The 17412-nt window shown below is 39.7% G+C and overlaps 3 protein-coding genes across 4 annotated transcripts in view; 2 read left to right on the forward strand and 1 right to left on the reverse strand.

Annotated features, from left to right (window-relative positions):
• Window positions 1-7527, forward strand: part of ATP2C1 (ATPase secretory pathway Ca2+ transporting 1) — a 180918-nt gene extending 173391 nt beyond the window's left edge. For both annotated transcript variants that reach the window (XM_053468149.1, XM_053468148.1), the window contains 9 exons: window positions 229-326; window positions 2252-2302; window positions 2566-2732; window positions 3707-3775; window positions 3876-3992; window positions 4079-4226; window positions 5415-5510; window positions 5819-5960; window positions 6524-7527. In XM_053468149.1, the coding sequence (XP_053324124.1) occupies window positions 229-326; window positions 2252-2302; window positions 2566-2732; window positions 3707-3775; window positions 3876-3992; window positions 4079-4226; window positions 5415-5510; window positions 5819-5960; window positions 6524-6654 (1019 nt within the window). In that variant the 3' untranslated portion in view covers window positions 6655-7527. The remainder of the gene's footprint in view (window positions 1-228; window positions 327-2251; window positions 2303-2565; window positions 2733-3706; window positions 3776-3875; window positions 3993-4078; window positions 4227-5414; window positions 5511-5818; window positions 5961-6523) is intronic.
• A 425-nt stretch (window positions 7528-7952) lies between these two features.
• ASTE1 (asteroid homolog 1) lies at window positions 7953-14842 on the reverse strand. The gene is made up of 6 exons (XM_053468150.1): window positions 14803-14842; window positions 14005-14132; window positions 12202-13535; window positions 10885-11095; window positions 10011-10197; window positions 7953-8809 (listed from the first exon to the last, which is right to left on the reverse strand). The coding sequence occupies exons 3-6, from the start codon at window positions 13510-13512 to the stop codon at window positions 8512-8514; spliced, it is 2007 nt and encodes a 668-aa protein (XP_053324125.1). The 5' UTR covers window positions 13513-13535; window positions 14005-14132; window positions 14803-14842; the 3' UTR covers window positions 7953-8511.
• Window positions 14843-14948: 106 nt separating this feature from the next.
• NEK11 (NIMA related kinase 11) overlaps window positions 14949-17412 on the forward strand; it is a 91806-nt gene continuing 89342 nt past the window's right edge. The window contains exon 1 of the mRNA XM_053466332.1: window positions 14949-15064. The gene's annotated coding sequence lies outside the window, so the exon portion shown is untranslated. The remainder of the gene's footprint in view (window positions 15065-17412) is intronic.

Genomic DNA, 17412 nt, shown 5'->3' on the forward strand with positions numbered 1-17412 from the left:
ATCTTGGTGCTTTAACAAGTCTATGGTTAAAATAAGTGCTATGGATAGTCATGGACAAACCTACCAGCTTTATGTTATTAAATATATAACATAAGACAGATTTGCTGTACTGAGTGGTAAATATGTTCTGTTCTGTACCTGCAGCCTTTCCTAAAAGAAAACCGCACACACGTATAAGGAAATTGACTTATTAATTCTGATACCTTATATATTTTGTTTCCTCCGCAGCTAGCCGACTAGGCTTCTATTCCAAAGGATTTCAGCCTCTGTCTGGAGAAGAAGTAGATACACTGGACATTCAGCAGCTCTCCCAAATAGTGCCGAAGGTTGGTAGATCTGGCTATAATAGCCTTTTGTCCTAGAAATGAAACCTATACCATATATGAAAGTCTGTCGCTTCTATGAAATGTCTACTTACTTTTTGTCTGGAAGAATACACAGAGGTTTCACATTTTTGGGAATATGAGTTAAAAATGAACCATTACTACATGAAGAAAAAAAGAAACCCCCCAAAAAATCATTACTTATCTGATCGCGTATATATTTCACTTGAATGTAGGGCTGCAACTAACGATTATTTTAATAATCGATTAGTTGGCCGATTATTTTTTCGATTAATCGATTAATCGGATAAAAAAAAACAATATGCAAATTTTTCGTTTATTTAAAATAATTTAATGAACTGGATGTTAAAAAACAACTTAAAATTTACATTAACATTCTTATTTTGTTATGATGTAATAAAAAACAATATTTTCAAAGTACAAGAACCCAAACACAATATTTATGAAACAAAATAACCCCAAACATTCTGAAAAGAGGTGGACTATTACTGTTCAAGAAACTTTGCCCCAGCCCTGGCACTTTGCACCCAGCACTTTGCACCCAGCACTTTGCCCCAGCCCTGGCACTTTGCATCCAGCACTTTGCACCCAGCACTCAGCACTTTGCACCAGCACTTTGCACTTTGCACCCAGCCCTGGCACTTTGCACCCAGCACTTTGCACCCAGCACTTTGCCCCAGCCCTGGCACTTTGCACCCAGCCCTGGCACTTTGCACCCAGCCCTGGCACTTTGCAGCCAGCCCTGGCACTTTGCACCCAGCACTGGCACTTTGCACCCAGCACTTTGCACTGTGCCCCTGCACCCAGTCTCCAACTCTGCCCTGCACCCAGCCCTGCCCCCACATTCTGCCCTGCCCCCACACTCACACTCTGCCCTGCACCCACACTCACACCCTGCCCTGCATCCCCACCCCCACTCTGCCCTGCACCCAGTCTCCCACTCTGCCCTGCACCCACACTCACACCCTGCATCCCCACCCCCACTCTGCCCTGCACCCAGTCTCCTGCCCTGCACCCCCACTCACACCCTGCCCTGCATCCCCTGAAACCCCACCCCCACCCCGCCGTGGACCCCCACCCCCGCGAATCGCTCTGTGCGAATGGAGCCACTCGCACAGAGCGAACCGCTCTGCGAATGGAGCCACTCGCACAGAGCGAACCGCTCTGTGCGAATGGAGCCACTCGCACAGAGCGAACCGCTCTGTGCGAATGGAGCCACTCGCACAGAGCGAACCGCTCTGTGCGAGTGGAGCCACTCGCACAGAGCGAACCGCTCTGTGCGAGTGGAGCCACTCGCACAGAGCGAACCGCTCTGTGCGAGTGGAGCCACTCGCACAGAGCGAACCGCTCTGTGCGAGTGGAGCCACTCGCACAGAGCGAACCGCTCTGTGCGAGTGGCTCCATTCGCACAGAGCGATTCGCTCTGTGCGAGTGGCTCTGTGCGATCTGTGCACATAGACATGAAGAATACTTACCTCCGGAACGCGTCACATCCGTCACGTAGTTAAATGAAGGCGGAGACTGCAGAGCGTGTAGCAGAAGCGGGGAACGCTCACGGAGGTAAGTAAAAGGAGCCGAGTGCTCCAACAACGAATCGATCACTCGATTAATCGATAACGGAAATCGTCGACAACGATTTCCGTTATCGATTATTATCGATTTTATCGATTCGTTGTTTCAGCCCTACTTGAATGTCTTGTAATCTCCGGGAGTTCTTCCTAGAGCTGATATCAACATTCACATATTTATAAAGAGGCATTCTATAATTCTATAATAACATTATGTTACAGTCACCATGTAAACCAGTGTTATCTTCCCTCTGCTTGCCAAACATTTTCTTCTTAGAATTATGGCATATTGAGCCCAGAATTATTCATCTTATGTTTTCATTTTGTTTTGTCCTACAGGTGTCTGTATTTTACAGAGCAAGTCCCAGGCATAAATTAAAAATTGTGAAGGTAAGTCTGTTTGTAGTCTCTGTTGACAGTAAGTGGAGGGATTTCTATACTGTGCCATTTTAAGTGGTATAAGACATAATATATATATATATATATATATATATATATATATATATATATATATATATATATATATATAATTTATTATATGCTCAAAAAACACATTGCTAGAATGCATCATAATATCTCATACCAAAAGTATATATAGTATTTGTTTGTGAAACATTGTGTAAACTTGTGTTATGTCTCTGTGTTGCCCTTAGAGTCTACAGAACATCGGTGCTGTTGTTGCCATGACCGGTGACGGAGTGAATGATGCTGTGGCTCTCAAGGCTGCTGACATTGGAGTTGCAATGGGGAAAACCGGTACCGATGTTTGTAAAGAAGCAGCTGACATGATTCTTGTGGAGGATGATTTTCAAACGATCATGTGAGTCTAATGTGATATGAGTATGTTCCATTTACTGTTACAACGCGATGATGAACTGTGCCATCTGATCACTCTTTGTATTGCAAACAAGGCATTGCAGACCCATCTTTTTCCATTTAATGTACATGTGATGCTATATCCGGGAACCTCCCAGGTATGATGACCTGGAGGTCCCCGCTCCTACCTCAGGCAGGTGGGAGACGGCTGACAAAGGGGCAGAACTGCACAGGAAGCGAATGGAGCTAGTTGGGGAGTAAGTGGAACTAAATGCCACTTCTTAGATGTGGTGGCACTAAGCTGCCATACAAACGCCCGGGATGATGTGCAGGTTCTTGGCACACGTAACTAATAATCTAGCGAATGAATGCCTGACACCCGGAAGGAGCTGGTTTCTCCAATGTAGTACGACAACATCTATAATTATCTTATAACTCTCTGTAATTCTCTGGAGATTATCATATACCTTTTACTCTGTAGATGGACCTAAGGTCAGCAAAATTAATGTATGCGTATACACAGGCAAATCATTTATAATGTTCAAAGCTAATCGTTTTTAGACGCCTACCTATCTCAAGAAGAGCTACATCAATTACAACCAAAATAGATTTATCATATTCATGTTACAAGGTGACAGATACCCTTCACATCTTTGGCTGGTAGTTTCCCAAGTCTTAAGGAGATATACGAGTAATTCCAACCCCCAGGCATCATTATTTGATCAGAACTAGTGGAATTTAACGTTTCTATGTAACGCTCACAGGGTCATTGACTGGTGTGACTTGGTATGGTGTGCTATGCACCTGTCCTAAAAAAAATAAAAAAAAATTACAAAATGTATACCGGAACACCTTGGACTCATTCGAGAATAACCACTTTCCTTATTTCTGTCTCTGGTTATGATTTTATCTGTTCTATTAGGAATTAATCATTTTCTTGCCAGTAGGTAATCATGTGCTGAATGACTTTAATTTCAGGTCAGCCATTGAAGAAGGAAAAGGAATCTACAACAACATTAAAAATTTTGTTCGCTTTCAGCTAAGCACGTGAGTACCATGCAATGTCCATATAATCATTTGTAGTTGTACCTGCAATAGCTTATTACTCACCGTGAAACTTTTTATCTGTAAATGTGTCCCTTGACAGGAGTATAGCGGCGCTGACTCTAATATCCCTTGCAACTTTAATGAATTTCCCCAACCCACTCAATGCCATGCAGATTTTGTGGATTAATATCATCATGGATGGCCCTCCAGCTCAAAGGTAAAGATGTCCCTAATACATCGGCTGAGAAAACCTCCTGATTTTTCAGTGTATTATTATTAATAATTATGTTATTTCATTATCAGCCTTGGTGTAGAACCAGTTGACAACGATGTGATTAGGAAACCTCCAAGAAACCTGAAGGACAGTATTCTGACTAAAAACTTGATAATCAAAATCCTCATCTCTTCGATTATCATCGTTTGTGGGACCTTGTTTGTCTTCTGGAGAGAGGTAGGTTGCAGTCGGCCATTTACTCTGGTAGAACCTGTTAATGTTGTCTGGATGTAGACCAAGACTGTCCTAGCCAAAACTCCACTCCATGTTTGGTACAACGAGCCAGGCATGGCTGAGCGGCTTGGCACTCGGTCCTTGGAAGAGAAGTACATCAGTGATACATTCTTCCATTGACACTGCAAAAGACCAATGAAATAGTCCTAGTAAAACTAGGAATTATCATAGGGTATAGGAGTGCAAACACCGCAAGCCGAGCAACTGATATTGATATTTCTCATCTTTGCCAGCGGCCTTGCCTGTTACGAGGGACAAAGTCTGTTATATCTATGGCCCATTGGTTCCTTAAGGTCATTTTTAATTTTGAACTGCAGTTCAAATTTTTTTTCCCGGAGACTATGAGCAATATAAATAAAACATAAAAAGCTAAAATTATTTGTTTTAAAAAGACAGGGCGCTATTTTTGCTACTGGCCGATTAACAAACCCTAATCATATTGAGACTTGCCAGTTACAACATTTGAAACCGCGAAGTTCTTAACTTTGCTGGATGAGTTTTCTTTTCTCTTTTTTGTATTTATTTTAACATAAATAGCCTAGTCTAGTCCCCAATTTATTTATTTTTTTTAAAACATAATTCTTTTATGCGTATGTATAGTCCAATGGCTTCAATGGGAGCACTGCTGTGCATGTCTCGGAAACTTAAGTATACTTCCTGCTTTCCTCTTCCTCCTTCATTTTGATTTTTATTACTTAAACGGAAGAGGGGTGATATTAGGGGTTGGAGATGAAGACTGAAGTGGATAATATTTATAATATTCTTAACGCGGATTAAATATTAAAGATATTTTCAATGGAAGATTAGCTCTGACATTTCATATCTCCTTTCTCTAAGACCATGCAGCTGAGCCTTTCCTGATTGGCTAAGCATGTAACGGATTTGAATATTTGTAAACAGTATAATAATATTATATATTTATAATTGGTCCAGAAACAGGAAGTAGGAGGGAGCCACGACCGTTACCCATTGTGCTAAAGGAAATTGACGCGTTCTAATCATTGTTACAAATCATACAAGTATTTTTTTTATGTTCTGTTGATATTGATGAGCTTGCATTATTTTAATGAGCAGGTCTACATTGTGTCTGTTAATTGCGTGAAACATGTAATAATAATGTTTTCCTTCCAGCTGCGAGATAATCTTATAACTCCCAGAGATACGACAATGACATTTACCTGCTTTGTGTTTTTCGACATGTTCAATGCACTAAGTTCAAGATCACAGGTGAGGAACGCATGTTAAATGCTATTCTCAAAATAAATAGTGGCCGAGATTTAGATGCGATCGTAGACACACTGTTTAGTTAACATTTGCAAATGGCTACCAATTTACAATATTGTGAAATTGTGTTGTCCGCATTCTCTACAGTAGAGCAACAGGTTTATAAAGAAAACAAAAATCTTAAAGGGTTCTAATTTTATTAATCTAATTACCGTAAGACTTGCTTCTGTTCTTTCTAATGAAAGGCTCCGGTTCCCTTTGCAAAACCACGTTGTGAAAACATTGACCTTCTTCTTCTTTTTGTGTTGCAGACGAAATCTGTCTTTGAGATAGGACTGTGCAGCAACAAGATGTTCTGTTACGCCGTGCTGGGCTCCATAATGGGACAGTTACTAGTCATTTACTTCCCACCTCTTCAGAAGGTTTTTCAGACGGAGAGTCTGAGCATTCAAGGTATTGATCCATGATTTATGATAAAAAAAAAGTTAGACTCAATTTACTAAGATGCTCAGATGTATATTATCTGGTAATGTGCTTTCTGCATCTATAGATTTGCATATTCTAGTCCCTTTTTAAGTATTTCAGTCAACAGGCTTGTCAGTAGATAAAGTGTTTTCCTGCCGCTGATTGACAGCTTCAAGTAGCCAATCAGTGGTAATAAAGAAGCATGGCTGGACATTCAGGAAGGTGTTTTATTTTTCATTTTTTATAGTTTTGATAGAATGCAAAAAATACTTTAAAATGAATTAAATTATCTCTGCTCTGTTAAATTAAAATTTTACTACATTTTTAGTAATGAGAATCTGTGAATACACTTTTATTGGTCCTTCCATGTTAAGTAAACAAGTTGGACCAAAATAGTAGATATACATAACAACCTACTTTTTTGTTGATATGGCAACAACATTAGCCTAACAACCCTATGATCTGTTCACATAAGTGTAATTAGAGTAATTGCAGATTGTCTCTATGTGAAGGGTGTGCTTTATACTAATGATTTGTTTTTCCTCATTTAGATCTGCTGTTCTTGATAGGACTTACATCATCTGTGTGGATAGTGTCTGAAATCATAAAGAAGGTGGAAAGGAGGCAGGAGGGGTTCCAGAAAAACGACTCTTCTTCGTCCTCTTTGTTCCTCGATGTATGATGCTTATTGCGTTCTTTAACTGCAAAAGCTGAGAGTGGAATTTGCATAAAACTATGAAGCACCGTGAAAACCCAAGAGACAGGGAGACTGCCAAGGGTTTTTCCTCCAAGAATTATGTCTCTGAAAAGATCTGCAAGGGGCTTCCAAAAAGGGCATCTCTAAAGTGGATGGAAATATTCTATTTTAGGGACATGTGGACTTTGAACTCCAAAAATCTCTTGGTTGTGATGACTTCTAAAGGAACAAGAATTATTCTTGTTGGTAACATGCCTTTTTTTTCTTTCCACCACAATGTAGGTTTGACTCCTTTTTACAGCCAAACCACTTACATTTTTTATATGTATATAAATATATATATAATTATCTTCTGTCTGATTGGTGGGGTTTTGTTACTGACAAGAGAGGGTTTTATTTGCTCTTCAGTTTCAGAAAGCATGGCTAATATGGCACGTGCAATATTTTTTGATCATATTTATTTTATCGCTCATACTGGACTGGATACGTTACATTTTTAAGTTTCTTCTAATTTAATGTATGCTTCCTGATCAGTGCCGTGTCGTTGCATGTCCATTTTGGTGCATTGCAAACAAAATAAGAAGCTCTGTACTTTTAGCATCACATAACTACTGTAGGAATCAAGCTGTTCAGATGGTAGGCTTTGTTCAGCACTGTCATTTTTGTTTTTAAAACCAGACGAGTTTTCCCTTCTACTGCAACACGGTAAAGCGCGCCAACCTTCTCAATGTGCTAGGACAATAGCAAAGCTTTGGTTCCTTTGTTTAATGGATTTTCGTTTACTCCTCATGTGACTTAATGTTCTTAAAATTTGTAATATTCTTAAAAAAATATATAATAAACCTATCACTTTTGTGATCTTTTGATCTTTAAGAGCACTTACGTAAGTGGCCTTCAAATAGTTAGTGATTTTGGGGTGGCAACAAGTGGATACTCCAGGAGGCTAGCTGAGTCACTGCAATTCAACAATTGGGTAGTCCTAATGGCTTCATCTGATATGTGAGTTGCCAAGTTTTCCATTACAACATGACCCAAGCCTCTTGTTTAGTTAACATTACTGAATACGCAAGTTTGAAATATTGGTCCAACTCAAGTACTTTTCCAATACAAACCCAAAAAACACTATTTCTACAGGTGTTTTTTTATTGAATTGGAAATATTTTTAAGAAGAAGTCCAGATGCCACCATGCTCCGGAATTCATACCTCGGCTGGGGCAAAACAGTCTAAATGCTCCCAAAACCCTGTTACGCTGATTTAAGTTATAAAAAACACAAGCCATCGGTAAATGTGATAAATACATTTATTGATATTAAAATCTGTGAAGATACATCTTAATATTTTCATCTGTGCAGAATTACAGTGTACAATGTAAAAAAAATATGCTAAAATGATCTCAAGTTAAAGCTCCAATTCATTTTTCAAAGTTCCTATTTTTTTCTGAGCCATCATTAACAGAGAACACTGCTTTCATAATAAGTAGGTTTTACCAAGGTATATATTTGATATTAATCATTTTAAAAAAAAAAAATCAGTTTAAAAACCGCCAATATAATGTGTTATGATTTTATCTTACTATTTTTAATATATGTGTAGGTTTGGGTACTGTCGACATGGTAGCTAAACATGTTCCTGCTTCCTTTTTCTGCATCAGCACCTCTTACTTATAAAAAGGCGGGAGGCCCGCTGCGTGTTGAGATATTTTTGATTGCTAAAGAGCTACAGCTCCCATGATCCTCAAAAAGCTTGCAGAAATCTATGAGGTTTTATAACAGCTTGAGTCCTACCTCTATATACAGTCTATATACAAGATATAGTGACTGATTCTTTTCCAGCAAAGTGTACTAAGGTTCCTCTTCTAGAAACAGGCTTGCAAACCTGTTGCAAGCATCATGCATGGACTGACCACGCGTGGTGGAGTTTTGCTTCGTGTTCTGTGCTTGTCTTTTTGCATTTTTAGATTTAGAAGATGCAGACTTGGTTCTACTCTGGAAACAGTCCGGTGGTAAGGAAGATATCACAGCTTGTATGAAGTCTTGATACAACGTTTCCAGTATGAGGGATGGCTTAAAGAGGTCTTCTGTAGAAGATGATGACTTTAGTTTCTGAGTCAACTGATGAACAAGAGGTCCATTGTATATCCTGTCCAGGAAGGGGGGAAAAAATCCAGTATTTAGTATTCAATCATTTCTGAGTCAACAGAATCACACTTTGATGGCTTTTACATGTATCACACTGAAACATGTTTAACAGAACAAAGTAAAACCGTGATCATTTTGAGAAATATCTGATGTGCAGAAGGGCAACAAAATCCGAGAACTAGACGTTACCAGAAATCATGATGGACTGACTTGTGTTACGTCTCTTGCAACAGGACCCAAACATATCTAAATATATAACCATAGAAAAGCTCAAACCATAGCCAGTTTTATCAAACTAATATAACAGCTAAATCTATATAGGTGACTGTTTCTGTTAACAATGTAAGAATTCAGCACATACCCACCAGATACTATTAAAAACACACACAAGGCATAAAGGGGATTCTGTCACACTTTATGGCCATTTATTGCTTAAGCCAACACTATGTCAAAGTACCCCAAGTTTAGCGAGGCCTATCTAATTTTACATCGCTGTATTGCTTATTGTTCTAGCAGCAATCCCTGAATCTGAATGCACTGTATACCTTTTTATAGGACACACATCTGAGCTGCTTGTTCACTTAGTAAACTGTTTTTGGTGCACCGTATTTGTTTCCGACCAAATAGTAAGCTGGGTGCCACACATTATTTATGTGTGTCTTTCATGTCTCAATCATGAGTACTTGACCTAGGTAGCCATCAAACCTCCTGAACTTGCAATTGGCAAGAGAGGGCGCATTTGTTTTTAGGGGGTGGAGGTTTTGGCTACCATTAGGCTTTTCATGTAGTCTTGTGATCTACAGATATTTATTTACGAAGCCAAGGCATTTAGAAACAGTATATTTATGCAATTTAATTTATAAAGCATTTTTGTCGTTTCTTTATGCATTGTAACATGGCAAACACCATGAGCTCCTAGAAAAGTGCGACCTCAAGGTTGGAAAAGACATTTTACACTTCTCACTGTTGTGTCTTGCCAAGGCACGGGCAGTGCGCCCATAAATCCTGGGCATTCATCTAAGTTTCTGATTATATTTTAAAAACAACTAAATGTAAGTTTACAGATTTGATTTTAGAAGATCTGCTTATTTATGGATATTGATCGCTTTTTGCTCGTTACACACTTCCTTGGGAGCCACTAATGTATACAACAGGACTGACAAATGCAATCGGATCATTAAGAGCTTCTGCAGCCCCCACACCTGGTTACATCCGGTTCTTGCAGAGGTGAATTCAGAAGCTGATTGAAGTAAAGGCCACTCTGGAAGCAGCACTGCCACTGACAGAATATGTGCAGATCGTCTTTATTGGGCTTTCTTCCATACACATGTTCTTGCTTGAGCTTTCTCACTTGCTCATACACCAATCCAATCCCTTCTTCAACCAACTCTGAGTGAAGAAGACAGTGAAAGGTTACTAGTCCTAATGTACCACCAGGCCACTTAGAAAGAGCCTGTGTAACATGTCAGGATTTTCAGTATTTCATTAGGTGTGTGAGACTAGGATATTTAGTTGTCTGCCATGAGCACCCAGCAAAAATAATTAGTTCACGGCAGAGGGCAGCTTCTAGCTCAGGTAAACTGTACCTTGATATGCATTCTTCTTTGAAGGAGCTGTCAGGGACAGTAAACCGGCTATTTAACAGTTATGACAATTATAAACACTGCCTTGCTAATTTTGGCGATTAAAAGAAATCTTGTTAGATGAGGAAAAACTGTAATATAGTCAGAATCAAAATCTACTTGTAGCTTGCACACATACAGCAGAGTCGTGTCAATACAAGAAGTTTTTTTGACCTAACTGTTTTGTGTAGTTTTTTCCTTGGTCCATTCCTACATAAGAAGACATCATCATTAAGTCACATCACTAGTCAACACTGATCCACATTCCTAGTAGAGCAGATGGTTCTACCTGCTGGACGACACAACCTCTAGGAAAGGGTTTGCTTCACTGTTACCATAAAAATATAATTGCCCCTTTAAACTTGGCCCAGACTAGGAGTGTCATCCTCTACGCTTCCTTCTGCTTCTTTGGACTCTCTGGCATCACATACTATTTTCATGTCTGGATACCTACCTGGTGTATTCAGCATTTTGCCTGCTTCCCCACAGATGATTCCCATCACAAGTGCTCTCAAGTGATGCAGCCTCACTTTTGGGTTAGCATTTCTCACCCAGAAACAGGTCACAGCAACTGTGAGACGATGGGCTGGAGGCACAGATTCCAGAAAGTTTAACCTCACTCCTAACGTGTCTAAGAGCAGTTTCACACGTGTTCCTAAAGAGAGCTAGAAACAAATGGTTTTTCATTTTGATTATTGTTGTTCTGCATAAATGCAAACATGGTGGTACATTCATCATCACTAATGAATTAGCGAGAACACATGAATTGTACACCTTTAGAAGCCAACCTTTATTAGGATGTAAGGCTCCCATTGTGTGTCAATTTCTGCCTTATGTTAAAGGGAAGGTATAGCCTACACTTGTTTAACTTCAAATATTTTAAATTAGATTAACCATGGTTAAATGTGTTATAGCTCACCTCTTCTAAAAGTGAAAATGAACTATTGGATGTTATGTTGCCTGCACTACCGTGGAAGTTCACCATGGAGTTACAGATCAGAAATGACAATGTTATTAACTATGGGACCAAGACAAAGCTGGTGAAATGTGCTGCAGAAAGATAAAATAAAACATACATGGAAAAAGACAGTAAATAAAGAAGCTATCAACACAGCTCCGGAGCATTAGCGTAGACGAGACCCTTTTTTCTATACCTCCACATCATCATGAAGTGAGAAGACAGATAAAATATTTCAACTTCAATTATTCTCCTTTATCCTGCTTATACCATAACAAACTCCCCAACAACACTATTATTATACTATTACGGACTATACCCTGCAATATCCCAAAGTTCTACTAACCGCCTTACTCCCGCCTAAAAAAGTGCAAGCATATGAATGCATTTTACCATTCAATCTTACATACTGGACCTTCTTTAATGTCAAAGAATCCCTGAACAAGCCATTGCTTGGGTGCCCCAAATAAATCACAAGAACATTCATTAAAATCTCCCTTTTCTTCAACTTGCTTACCTTACTCTATACTTTGAAACAATTCCCCAATGTACCTAAAGGTGTTGCTTCTCTCAAATGTAGTATATATTATAGGTAAATGTTCAGCATGTTCTTGGTCTAAGAGCACGGGACCATGTCCATCTTAGCATTACCATGAACCTGGCTTAAGTACCTGTGGTAAAGCAGAAATAAAAAGAGACGGCAGCTGTGGGCCCCTGTATAATACTTGGCCAGAGGAGCTCTCGATTTTGTCTACCTTTAAGATGTGTCTATATGTACCTTACTCCATTTTAACATTAATATTGTAAACCTACCTCTGGTAGGCTCTGCAGAGAAAGATCTTCACTAAAGTTACTTGAACTAATAATTGCTTCAACATTATTTTTTCGAAGAGACGTTTCCAGACGATCAAATTCAACCACAAACATTTTGTTGGTACGGTCAGTTTGATTTTTGTGTTGGGAATCATGGTACATGTTCAAAAGCAGTCCATAAAGAACTTGGCGGATTGGCTGTGATATCAAGTGAGCAGAAGGCCTCTTTACATCCTCAACTTGGACATGAAGAAATGTCCTCTTCAGTACCAGGGCATCACTAAGCAGAGGTGCTATTTGACCTCTTGCTAAGGCACTTCGCACCCAATCTGGCAAATTTAGTTGGACTGCTGTTAAAGAGATGTAAGAACTGTCCCGAAAAAAGTACTCAAGGTTGGAGACACCAGATAAGTTGTATTCTTCCATGGCAGAACAAAGAAGCTCTCGGACACTATGCCTATCCTGCGCACGGAGGTATTTCACTACATTCTCCATGGCCTCTTCTACTGTTGCAAAAGTAGACAACCAGTTTAATAGACCATGGATTCGCATGTGTTTTCTCCCACCATGGAACGAAGAGCCTATAGGCAAAGTAACTCTGCTAAAAAAGGTCTCTAAAGCAGGGAGATTGATGTAGTCATTCCCAGTAAGTACGGCAAAAAATGGGAGTAAGGAAATGTTCATGTTGTTAAAGTAGCTGCAAAACTGCCGGGCCGAGAAACATCTTGCTGGAACATAACATTCTTTGTTATCCTTTGATGTGACAATATTTTTCCACTGAAAATAACTGAGGGGACAGTATCCAGCTTTAATGTCAAAGATGCAGAAGTCACTGTCGAAAGTCAGAATGGGGCAATTCCACACATTGGCCAACTCTACGATTTCCTGGTCAGCTTCAGCAAAGCATTGAACAAAGGGTATTTGCAACTTTTTCAAGACCTGCAAAAATACATCTCTCACCATGAGAGGAAGTAAACTGCCCCCCTCTCCTATAGAAAGACTCTGAGCCATTTTGATTTTGTCCCTGGCACGTTGCTTTTGGGTCGCAAGCTTTTTATCGGAGATGTCACATCCACCATCTAAGACGACGTAAGCATGGATGTTACACAGCGTCAGACTTTCAAAGAATTTATGTACGAGTTCTGCGAATGTATCATAACTCCCGCCGTGTACTTGTTCCAAGCCTGAATCTAAATACAATTTGTGGTAAAGGTTGTTGCCATCTATGATTATTTTTGTGTTTCTCAGCCGCAAATCGTTCAAGAAACAGTGATTGGATCCCACATAGCTCATTAACCCTTGGATTCCCATGCTTTGGATCAGTGTCAAAGTATCTACAAAAGAAATGGACAAAATACAGTTGTAAAAAAAATCACTACTGCAGAAGACAATAACATAACCTACAGTTCAGGAGGTAACCTTGCCAATGGCATGGAAGCTGGGGGTACCTAGAGTGAATATATATATATATATATATATATCACTAAAATAGATGCGAACTACGTTGATCAAAGGGTACATAGACAACTGAGAAGTAGATGTAGCACACGGAGCATTGCATTATTACATTCAACTCCCTGGCCCATTATGGAAAAACTTAAGTTAAAATAGAGAAGCATCTTTAGATACATTTTAGAAGTTATGTACAGCGTAAGGTTTGTGGTTTGGTTGAAATGGTTGCATTATGTATCACTTTCCTGCAACGATCACCTCCTCCTGTAGCTGTCTGAAGCCAAAACTTAAGATTTCTCAGGATAAATGAAAACATGAATATCCCTTATAGGTATCACAAGAATTACTTACCAGACAGAACACTTCTGATTAGATCTGATAATCAATCTCACATCAACAGTCATCTAAACAGTAGCCAACATTAAAGACACCATCATTGTAGGAAGGCAGCAAAAAGTAAACAAGCAAGCACTGACAATCTGTGATTAAAAGACAGAAAATAAATCTGTGTTTTATATATGAAACTAGAAAAACAGTGATTAATAAAACCAGAATTTTCGTGGCATTGCATAATTACAATAGAATGCAAAAATTGCCACTAAAACCACTTACATAAAAGATTGTATGTGGCTTTTCTATGCAAATGTATTTCAACCTCTTGACAGCAAATCATATATTAAAAGACAATTTACAGTAATAAATATTAATTGCAGCTGATCTGTACATCTCTATATAGCAGACAATGGGAAGAGAGATTATTAATAATGTTTGCATACATGACATCATTAGAACCGGCCTGTCGTCCACATATATCTTCATCCAGTCAGCTAATACATAAGCAATAGTAGTTTAATTCAGGACTAGGGCAGATAAACTCGTCTCCGGATAACTGGTTATGATGCAGTAACCAAGGGACATGACGTAATATACAAAAGGAAAGTTCCAGTGTTAACACCTGCTATTGTGCTGTGACAACACAGCAACTGCACAACACATGCTGCCCACAATTACAAGCAGTTGAAAGAGAAACCCTCTAGAATTAAACCGGTTTGATAAACGTTTTATTTTGCGAGCCACAAGTATTTTCTTCATTATTATTATTATTGAAGCGGTCTCACGTGTTTTCCAAACATGCGTAAATAAACAAACCCGTAATCCGGATGCTGCAGGACCAAGTGTCTAAACGGAAGCACAGTGACGTCACCGGGAAAGAGGCGTATCGCCTTTAGCGAAGCTCGGCCGGTCGCCAGGGGGGTGGTGGAGCCTGGTGCTGACGTCCTGTTGCTATGGTAACGGATCTGGAAACAATGAGCTGTGACAGCCGAGACATGCGTCTACGTTGAGGATTTTGGTCAGACACCAGCATCAGAGGCTGAAGTTTTAGATCCGCAGTAGCCGACATTAACCTCAGGTATTACAGGTGCTGCTGAATTTAGACAAGATATGAATTCATTCCTCACAGCATTTTAAATAGCCGAAGAGGGAGGACATCTTTGTTTTGGAGGCGTGGCTAAGGGCGGAGCTATACCCAGACTATTTATTTATCTTTGTGATCTGTAGCTATAAAACCTGTTAGTTATAATACCAAGTGAGACAGTTAGATGAAGAATAGTGTATTCTATTTACACTTTTTCTGTTGTTTCTATGCACATTACCGTAACTTTTAGGGCAGTAGAACACTGGGATACTCTCATTCCTGCCAAGCATTTTGCGAAAAGCAGGATTTGGGGGGATTTGAGGCCAAAAAAAGAACAACTGTCCCTCTTAAAGAGAGACACTTGGGAGGTATGTTAATTGCCATATGTAGTATGCAAATAAACCTGTTACTTTATATTACCCCTTCACGACAAAGGACGTAGTTTTACGTCAAAGACAGTTGACGCCGGAGGATGTAGTACAAGGACCTGGCCTTTTAACTCCTTCAGACCCTGCAGGGGTATCCTGTACTCTGCTAACCTTCTAGTTGATGTCAGCAGTGATGTCTCCTGAAAGAGAATGTCTGATCGGGCGATCAGCATTCCTTATGTGACGGGTTACCGGCGCTTGCTGTTACAATCAATTGGTCAGCAGGAAGCCAGCAATGCTGGCTTATGCTGACAGGGGGAGTCCAGGCTCTCAAAAGAAACATGTACCTGCTGCTGCAAGAATGTACATGTATGTCCTAAAGGGCTTTATTAAATGCTTCTTTAGGATGTTAATGCATGTCCATAGGGGACTGAAGGGTTATGCATTGGCAAGTCTAAATCTCTGCCACAAGCTGAATCCTCAATTTATCCTACATTCGTACCACAGCAGTAGATAATGGATCACTAAAAAGGTAAACGAGTAAATGATAAGAGGAACTCATGGGGTCTTTTTTACTACCAATTAAAGATCTTTCAAACTCTGCCTCTATAAAAACACTAGGAACAGTGAAACAGAAGCAGATTGGTTGTAAGTAACTCTGAAAAATACCCCTCATCTTATATTTGAGGTCGTCTTATAATCTGACCTCAAATAGAGGTCTGACTATAAGACTAAAATCCAGATCCCCCGCAGCACTGCATGAGACCTGGATCCTTCTCTCTGGCAACCTCCGCTGCTGCCTGGCACTTCCTCTAGGGTTTCTATGACCGAGCAGCGGCATGACATGATCTTAGGGTGCTCCATCATAGAAGCCCCGGGGGAAGTGCTGGGCAGAAGCGGAGGTTGTCTGCACGCATCGCGCAGACGTTCACTGGCTGCCAGATGAGAGGATCCCCCGCAGCGCTGCAGGAGACCTGGATCCTCCTCTCTGGCAGCCGGTGAACGTCTATGCGAGAGTGGCATATAGGGGGGGTATAAGGCATATCTGGGGGCAGAGTGGAATATAAAGCATATCTGGGGGCAGATGTGAATAACTGGGGGACAGGTTGGCAAATAAAAAAAAATCCATTTTTCTCAATCATAGTTTTTATTAAATATGAAAAAAAATGTTTACATGCAAATTAATATTTACTAGTAACAAACATTTCCTATAGGGTAGTCTTATATTCCGGCTTTTTCCCCCCTAAATTAATATTATAAATCTTCGGGGTCGTCTTACAATCGGGGTTGTCTTTTAATCGAGCAAATACAGTAGATAAACAGTTATTTATTGGGGATACTGTTATTTAATACAGTGCATAACAAAAAATACCAAGGCCCCCTTTCAAGACTTAAGGTGGGGACCTCCAAACTCCTCCTATTTACAGACACTAATGCACACACATACTTACAAACACTGACATACGTACACACACACACACACACTGTAACATATTAACACACAGGCAACCATACTTACATATACTTAGTAACACACATTAATACTCATATGCACACATAGACAGTAACATTCTTACACACAGACATAGTAACACACTTATACACAGTAACATCCACATACATACATCATTACACACAGTAAAATGCATACACATAGCAACACACACACACATAGTAGCATATTTTCACACACAGTAACACGCTTACACATGCACTCTGTCTCTGATCATTCTTAATTCCATTGGGTCAGGGAGACGGTAAATGAATTACACCCCATATCTATTCTACATAACAACAACTTGTTGATGTCACACATCAGTTACGGATGGAAGCTCTGCTATTAAACCCCAGTACGTAATTGTAGACTTCACATATTCCTTTGTCTTACTTCGAAACTGAAAGACCATGCAACGTAGCACTGTTGGGAAGAGGATGTAAATGAGAACCTTTAAATATTTATAAAATAAAATACAA

Source organism: Spea bombifrons, chromosome 5, assembly GCF_027358695.1.
Source record: "Spea bombifrons isolate aSpeBom1 chromosome 5, aSpeBom1.2.pri, whole genome shotgun sequence".
In the NCBI taxonomy this organism is placed as follows: domain Eukaryota; kingdom Metazoa; phylum Chordata; class Amphibia; order Anura; family Pelobatidae; genus Spea; species Spea bombifrons.

What these genes read in the sequence shown, in the direction of transcription:
- ASTE1 (XM_053468150.1), bottom strand. Translation starts at nt 13,512, where the DNA reads ATGGGAATCCAAGGGTTAATGAGCTATGTGGGATCCAATCACTGTTTC. An exon ending in CAAAATGCTGAATACACCAG is followed by an intron (nt 10,198 to 10,884) that starts GTAGGTATCCAG and finishes TTCTTCACTCAG; the next exon opens with AGTTGGTTGAAGAAGGGATT. An exon ending in CAAGAACCGGATGTAACCAG is followed by an intron (nt 8,810 to 10,010) that starts GTGTGGGGGCTG and finishes CTTCCTGGACAG; the next exon opens with GATATACAATGGACCTCTTG.